This window comes from Misgurnus anguillicaudatus, chromosome 2 (assembly GCF_027580225.2).
Source record: "Misgurnus anguillicaudatus chromosome 2, ASM2758022v2, whole genome shotgun sequence".
NCBI classification, from domain to species: Eukaryota; Metazoa; Chordata; class Actinopteri; order Cypriniformes; family Cobitidae; genus Misgurnus; species Misgurnus anguillicaudatus.
The window spans coordinates 36,954,280-36,963,139 of record NC_073338.2 but is presented as its reverse complement, the minus strand read 5'-3'; the positions used below and the strand labels follow the sequence as shown (position 1 = coordinate 36,963,139).

At 36.3% G+C, this 8,860-nt stretch overlaps 1 protein-coding gene across 1 annotated transcript; it reads left to right on the top strand.

The window, feature by feature from the left end:
* The first annotated feature begins 775 nt into the window (after positions 1-775).
* aqp1a.1 (aquaporin 1a (Colton blood group), tandem duplicate 1) lies at positions 776-3,802 on the top strand. The gene is made up of 4 exons (XM_055203051.2): positions 776-1,203; positions 1,910-2,074; positions 2,323-2,403; positions 3,216-3,802. Exons 1-4 carry the CDS (start codon positions 847-849, stop codon positions 3,393-3,395), a joined length of 783 nt encoding a protein of 260 aa, XP_055059026.2. The 5' UTR covers positions 776-846; the 3' UTR covers positions 3,396-3,802.
* The last annotated feature ends 5,058 nt before the right edge of the window (positions 3,803-8,860 follow it).

Genomic DNA, 8,860 nt, shown 5'->3' with positions numbered 1-8,860 from the left:
AAACAGCATCAAGCAAAACATTCTGGGAAACAAAATCTGAAGCAAAAAACAAAAAAAGGTTGATGATGATTTCTAATTCCCAGAATGCTTTGCATGAGGCTGTTATTGTACAGTTTTATTCTGTAAAGATAAAGACTTGTTAATATTTAAAATGTATTTAACTTTGAACAAACTCTTGCCAGTAAATAACATAAATGTAAATCTACGGTAAATTACCGGCAACCCAGCTGCAATAACATTGAAATTTCTACGGATTTTTTTACAGTGTAGATTTAGATTTATTATGATCTTGAAAATGACTGATGCGTATAATACATTTTTGTAGACAAATGTCACTTCTAATTAATTAATTATTAATATCATTTTTTATGAATGTGTGAATGTGATAGATAAGTCCTTAATCCACCACACAAAGTTGGGTGAGTGAATGCCCAGAGTATACAAATCTATTGAATAACATTTCAAATATAAGATGAACATTTTTGTTTGCTACACATCAAATATTATAGTTTTGAAGACTTTGCTTTTATTTTACACTGAAAAATAGTAATAATAAAGAATGAGAAAGTGTCCACTCTGGATTTAAAATCAGTTGAAGTTATTCACATCTTTAAAATATGTAAAACTGTGGTTGAAATCATAACAAGATGAAAAGGAAAAACTCCACAGGATCTCTGTTTTTACATTCTTCTCACACACTCCCTATTTCTGCCCCCGTCACTTAAACCCGCCCCCTCTTTCATTAGCAGGACCTACCCTATAAATGCTCTCTTTTGGCAGAGAAACATATTTAGTGCCCACAGAAATCTCCACATTACCAGCTGAGAGTGCCCCGAACTGGCAGTCATGAAGGAACTGAAGAGCAAGGCATTCTGGAGGGCCGTTTTGGCCGAGCTGGTGGGCATGACCCTCTTCATCTTCCTTAGCATTACAGCTGCCGTTGGAAACTCCAACAATGACAAACCAGATCAGGAGGTCAAAGTGGCACTGGCTTTCGGCTTGTCCATCGCCACTCTCGCCCAGAGTCTCGGGCACATCAGCGGAGCCCATCTGAACCCGGCCGTGACGTTGGGCTTGCTGGCCAGCTGTCAGATCAGCTTGCTGAAGGCAGTGATGTACATCGTTGCCCAGATGTTGGGTGCAGCGATGGCCAGTGGCATCGTCTATGGCTGCACAAAAGGGGACACCCTGGGACTAAACACTGTAAGTAACTTAATTTAACTTTTTACTAGAAAGTTTTAAGAGGTGTAAAAATTCAATGATTATAATATTTCTTAGAAAATGTACATATTAGTATTTATTTTAATTATATATAATTAAAAAATGGCTCCTGCTATTATGACCTTTCAAAGCATTTGCTGTGCATCAAGATGTTTTTAACAATTATAGCTAAATAAAAAGTGTAAATAAAATAAAGAGGAATAGCATTAAATATATACATCATCTCATATATATCTTTATTAAGTGTATATTGATAAACAGAGTAACTCAGTGTGTCACAGTCGGTGTGAATGGGTGTGTGGTGAGGCACAGGCTGATAATAAACTTATCTGACATGCTCAGAGGTTGTATTTCTCACTATAGTTTATTTAGTTAGGGGCTTACCCTATAAAGTAGGTAGTGCACTTGTAAACAATGCATTAACTTTGCTTTGACTCACTGAGAAATCACATTAAAATTTACTGTACATTATTTTTATTTTTTTGTACTTACTGTACAACAGTGATGCAATTATTTTTCCTGAATAGATGTTTTCTACTCATAGGTTTTAAAAACAACTGTGATCTCTGTGCATGCAAAGAAATTTAGTTTTAACCTCAGTTTTGCAGTCAGTAAAATGTTGTATTATTTAGTTAAGTTGCTCAACCATAACCATATTGCTTTCTTGTAACATCTTGTTTTTCTTTAGATCAACAGCAATATTTCTCCAGGTCAAGGTGTTGGCATTGAACTCCTTGCTACCTTCCAGCTGGTTCTGTGTGTCATAGCAGTCACAGATAAAAGAAGGCGTGACGTGACAGGCTCCGCCCCCTTGGCCATCGGGCTCAGTGTTTGCCTGGGCCACTTGACAGCCGTGAGTAATCAGCCTTTAAAACGTTTCCCTGCTGTCCAGCTATATATACAATTCTTGTTATAGTTATAAATATTACCAGGGTTAGACATTCATATATAGAAATCATGCTAATTAGTTTTGCTTTATTCAACCGAATAAATAAGCCGAACCAAATAAGTGATATTAGTGTTATTATTGTTCAGAAGATGGGCAGCTTATTGCTTTTGCCCGCGGCATTCACACTTCTCTCTATCTCTTTGTATATGTAGATCAGCTTCACTGGATGTGGCATCAATCCTGCCCGATCCTTCGGTCCAGCAGTGATTCTCAAAGACTTTACCAATCACTGGGTAATCTTCACTTTTTGTTTTCTATTTGCAAATTAGTACCTGATATCTGTATGTATGCTCAGCGTCACACACTTGTTAATTTTAAACTCTTCAGAATCTTATCAGAAGACAGAATAAACTAATGTCAAACTTTGATGGTTAATAAATAACAAGGATATTGTTTTAGATGAATGCCTACTGCAGAATAATCTATAGTAAACATATGCTCACGTAGCATTTATTAGTGGGATTGCTAGGGCATGTTTTACCATTACTATTGCTCATACTTTTTCGAAACCTGCAAGTCTTTGTGTTAATCTATGGTGTAGTATAGACAAGTAGGAACATACCAAACACTGACGGTCAAATAATGTCCCAAGCTGTCATTGCACTGAAAAAAATTATTGATTTAATATCCTCAATTTTTAAGGTAAGTGCTTGCAATCAATTTATTTAAGCTACATTAAGCTAAATTTTTTTGTTTAAATGTAGTTTAAATACATTTATTGCGACCACTTGCCTTAAAAATGGAGTAAATTGAATGAATTCATTTTTTTCAGTGTGGGGCAGTATCCTTTAAAAAAGTCCTAATATGTACCATTTAGGTACAGATATGTATACATTTGGTGCAACTTTGAGACACTAACATGAACTCTTCAGGTGCAAAGGTGTACAGGGATCATTTTTTTGACTGTATGGACCCCCTAAAATAATTTCCCCCAAATAAGAGCACTAACCCAAATCTATGTTTTTAAATGGTTTTAATATTGATCCTAAGGACTATTTGTAATTATTATAATAAAACTTATGTTATATTTGTCATTTATTGTTAGGTTTACTGGGTAGGCCCGATGTGTGGGGGTGTGGCAGCCGCCCTGGTCTATGACTTCCTTCTCTACCCGAAATTGGATGACTTCCCTGACCGCATGAGAGTGCTGGTCTCTGGTCCGCCCACTGACTATGATGTCAATGGAACAGACGACCCCCCTGCTGTAGAGATGTCATCAAAGTGATGAAATTATCTGCAAATTTAGTGTATCATACTCTTTAAGAATACAACATATCTGTAAATATATCTTTTGTCCCCACGGGGAAATGACATTGTTTTTAAATGTATTATATGACAGTGTTAAAATTGCAATTGTGAATCTATTTAGCAGGCGTTTTTTGTCTCAGTTCACGTAAGCTTTTTGTTATTTCGTCTCTTTTGTTTAGTGAATCAGTATGTACCTCAGGAAAATTATACAATGTTTTCAAAAATGTCACATATCAGTATTCAAAATGTAGATTCACTTGTTTTTGTAAACATTATTTTTTAAATGAAAGTGTGTTTTATGTCACGTTGTATTGTATTATGTGTACACTATAATATTTGTTTTCTTGACTTTTGTAAGTAAACTTCAGAATGCAAAATCTTAAATCTGTACGTCTGCTGCTTTTCTCTTTACGTTACAAATGAAAACAATACAGATATAGCATATAGTTAGACCTGGAAAAAAAGTTAATTCTGATTATACAGTCCAGTCTCACGAAATTATGTATAGGCATGTAATTTCTTGATTCTTTTTCGTGATACTGTCACAAATTTCCAAGTTTTTTCATGATCGTATCACAAATTTCTGTTTACGTGTCATTGTCACGTATTGGTATTGGAAATGTACTGTTTTTCCATTTCAATGTTTTTGTCTTGTCTGTTATCACTGTGCCTAGCCTGATTCTGTGTCCTGCATTGTTATTGGTTAGTTACTATAGCTTAGAGGTAGGGTGTTGTATTAGCGGTGCGAAAGGTTGTGGGTTTGATCCCAGGGAACACACATAAGGACGGTTTCCCGGACAGGGCTTACCCAATTCCCAGATTAAAATGCATGTTTGAGCTAACTTAATTTAAAAACACCTTGCACTGACATATTATAACCGAGGGGCAACCTTCCGATCTCTCTAATGAAGCCAACACGGAAGTGACTTAAACTGCAATTCATCGACTGGCCGCTTGAGGCTGGCTTCAAAAGGGAGTCAATTCCCATAGACTCCCATGTTAAAAATGGCCAACTTCACAGTAGAAAATAATATGTTTACAGCCTGGTACAAAAAGTGTTTTTGGCCTATATAGCTAATTTTGCCCTTCATGACAACTGTGAGGGGGGTGAATTTTTTTGTAACTCACCCGTTTAGATTATATTAAGCCTTAAACTTCTGCATAATTAAGGGCGTGGCCGCTTGAGTGTCGGTTGAACAGCCATTGCTGTCACTAGACTCGCGCTAGGCGGGCGTGGTTTCACCTCAGCTTCACCCATGTCCCGCCTTTTTTACCCATTTTCGGTTTTCCGCGAGTAATTCGCGGGGACGCGCGGCCAAGATGGCGACGGCAGGCAACGCCTACTTTAAGCTTCAAAAGCGATCTTCACAAACCAATGGGTGACGTCACGGACACTACGTCCATATTTTTTTACGGTCTATGATTATAACATATAGTAATGCCATGTTTTGTCTCAAGATGCACATCAGTATTGTTTTTTTGAAGGTTAGTTTGTAAAAAATACTTAAATATCCTAATATAACCCTTAAGGCCTAGTACTAGATTAACCTTATTCAACCCAGTATCACAAAATTACGCGTGACTCTGACACATTTTTCGGCCTTTTTGCGTGAACATGTCACGCATTTCTGTTTACATGTCACTGTCACGTATTTGTTACTCAACTGTTTTGTCCTATTTTCTTACCATTGTCACCAATCCCAGGCGCGTTTGACCCCCAAAGCCTGGTTTGACTATCTGGGAAACTGCCCCATAGTGTTAAAAAGAATAGGCTACCTTGTAAATAATGCACCGCATGTCACTTTGGATAAAGCATCTGAAGGATACATAAATGCAAATGCTATTCATCTGTTTAGGTTTTATTATTTAGTTTAGTTAACTCGTTTCCTCATCTATAGACTGTATGGCACTTCTGGTTCTTGGATTGCTTTATGTTAGTTCTCAACAAGCTGTTTAGAAGTGTCACACATCCCATAGCCTTATCGTTGGCTAGGCCTGTTTTGTGGTTTGAGTTTTGAGTACTTTATGAAGTTTACACAGGTCAAATCAACTCTTTAAACAGCCAGATAAATGCTGAGCACAATTGTGATGCAAATAGAAAATCCTGCTGTAGGAGAGATAACATAAGCTGTTAAGAGAAATGTTTGACAATGGCGTCTGAAAGCAGGCACATCAGATTATTCAGACAAGTTGATATTTTGAATTCCTGGAGATTTTTTTTACAAGATCGAAGAGATTGTATCTTTAATATTAAATATTTAATATCACAATATCAATATTGTACTAAATAGGTCAATGTTTATCATTGAAGTGCTAACTTTTAAGTTTCATGTCCTAGTTTCACAGTCTGTGATATTGTTTGCTGTTGGTAATGATTTACCATGATGTTCTTTTATATTATTGACTCTGAGATGAGAAAATGAAATATTTTTAACATTTCACGCTCAAAATATTGACTGAAATATGACATGGAGGTGAACAGGCCATGATGCACCTCTGCGAGTGTTTTTTAATGATGTTTAATAGACCGGTAGCTAGAACCCCATGGATAAAGGCATGAAGCCCACCTCCCTCCTTTTGTGCATCTGTATCCTGTTCCACACCCAAGGAATGTTGCATCTTTTCTTATTGTTTTAGAGTTGTGTAGTAATCCAGTGTTCATGAATGACTAGCTCAAAGTAAGAAAATATGTGCATTGACTAATTCCCCTGGTTGCAAAGCATGCTGCATACTACAATACATGCATGATATGTCTACAAAGTTATCAGCAGTTAGATCAGCAGCTTTCTATTCTCAAGACAATCACATTTTAATAAGAAAAGAATCATATTTGGCAGATTTAAATTAAATAATTCCTGTAAATATGTTCCAGATTTTTGCAGGCCGTTTTAGTTGTCTCTTCAGCTGGTATCACATCTTATCAGTGTTATGATGTCAGCAGCTCTGTTTCATTCACCGCCAGTTGATCTGCAGGTCAGTAAAATTACCAGGTGTGCATGAAAGTTGACTTTCTCACCAAATCTTGCATGTTTTTATGGTGTGTGAAAATTGACACCAGACGTTCTAAAAATGCTGGGATGTTTCAACCCATGATTGGGTAAATATGGAGAAACCCAACCATTGGTTTAAATTAAACCACAAGTAAAAAAACAACAAATCATAGGTTTCAGGGCGAACCGTTTTTTCCTTTTACACAACAACGGGCCTGAAATCAAGTTTGGCATTTCAGTTGTTGCATTATCATTCCCACAAGTCTCATGCTTATCATGTGGTATATGCATATTCTTCCCAGTCTAACGGGGTTTCGTGATATAGTCACGTAATTTTTTTATTCTTTTTTCGAGATATTATCACGAATTTCAGCGTTTTTTCATGATCGTATAATGAATTCCTGTTTTCGTGTGATTATCACGTATTGGTTACTCGGCTGCTTTTTCCTATTTTTAAACCATTGTCACTTCGGTTTAGGGTTAGATTTGGTGCTTGCATTAGAAAGTCACTTTATATATTGGTTTATACTATTTTTTCTAATTTATTTTTTTATATGTCGCCTGGCATTAGGGTTAGAGTTGGGTTTGGGTAGGGATGTCCACCAAAGCGACAATGGTAGGAAAATAGGACAAACAGTTGAGTAACCAATAACTGATTATCACACGAAAACAGGAATTTGTTAAACGATCACGAAAAAGCGTGGAAATTCGTGATAAAAAAATAAAAAAAGATGTGACTATATAACGACATTTCGTGAGACTGGGCTATTATATAAGCAAGCTGCAGAATACTGTTAAATTTTCACTGTATTGAAAGAAAATCAGTAAATGGCACTCAACACCAAAGTGCATTAGAACCTGTATGCAAGGCTTTGAACCAGATTTTTTCCCAATTGGTCCGTTCTGAACAGAAACAGTATTTTAACATTTCCGGTTTTTGGTTCAACCCTAAAATTGACGTTCCTGAACCTGTTAGAACAAAAATAAAGTTCCCGAACGGTTAATAACGTTCCATGTCAGCTGTGGGATATACAAATAAGTAGGCTGATCATTAGGACATTAAACTTAAATTATTAGTCCACATAATTTTCCTTAAGTCTATATCTTGTCATCAAACATAAAAAAGGCTACATTACGTAAGCGGCAAAACTGTAATTCTGACATGCCTACATTTGTTGAGTGTACTTAAACACACGCACACACACAGATGGAGAACGAATTCTAAATGTCGCTTCAGGAAGAAGATGCAGCATAAACAGTCCCTCCACATAAAGTGAAAATTACGTTGTTTTTCAGTGCTTTATTCGCCAAATGTATTTTAATGTACAACAGTTTGGGACACAGTAGCGCAACTCTCTCTCAAGTTTATATATCAAGATTTCTGATCTTTGAAGTGCATAGGGATAATCACGTTTGATTGGAGTTGGACCGGACACATTCACACCTCATGTGCATCTGTGCGTATAGAAAATTGCTCACTTTAGCGCCTTTTTGTGGTTAAATTGTTTAAGATCACTTAAGTATTAACATTTGCAAGCCTTTGAAACACATGCAAATGATCAACTTTCACCCTATTTAAATTTGCGTATTAATCCGTGAATCGCATGCGAGCCGAACTGTGAGTCGTGATCTGTACGGATCATGGATCAACTGCGATCCGTTACACCACTAATTAGTATTAAAAAACAAACATCTTAAGATACTTGGTAGCCTATAATTTTTACCTCTTTTGATTGAGCATTAGAGACTTGAGGCTTCAGTAGGCTACTTGCTGGTGGCAAGTTTCTCATTTCTCAGATGAGTCAACGACGACCGGAAGTGAACTTCACATTGCACAGAAATCTTGTCAAAGAACGAAAAAAATAACGGTATTAACCGGTTACTATTATTTAAAAAAAAAAAAGTTCATTTCTGGTTTCGTTTCTGCTTCTTGCAAAACATCAAAAGTTTCTGTTTTTCATTTTGGTTCCATGAACCGGTTCAAAGCCTTGCCTTTATGCTTTATTTGCCCTATTTCTGCATGCTGTCAATCCTACAATCCACCTTGAGCGTATGGTGTTCCTTTTAATAGAAATACATTTTAAAAAGTGCCAAAAACATTTTGAATCGCGTGTGCCACTGTAGCTGTGTAGTTTTAAAACGTCATTGCTCATATTAAAGCATTATGCATGTCAAGGATATCATATTGCATCTCTACCTATACATCTGTGATATACATTTTGATTTCAGTCTGCACCTTTATAGTGTATACATACTGTCTCTCTTTTTATGTATACTTTATGCATATAAAGTATCCTAAAAAAACAAATATTTGAGAAACAATTATCTTTGTATCAGGACTTCATTGCATTGTCTCCTATATGCTGCTTTTACACAATCTCTGGGAAAGCTGGATGGCAAAGGATGCTTCTTTTGTCAACTGCTCTTATCGGTGTCACAATTTGTTTTTTTC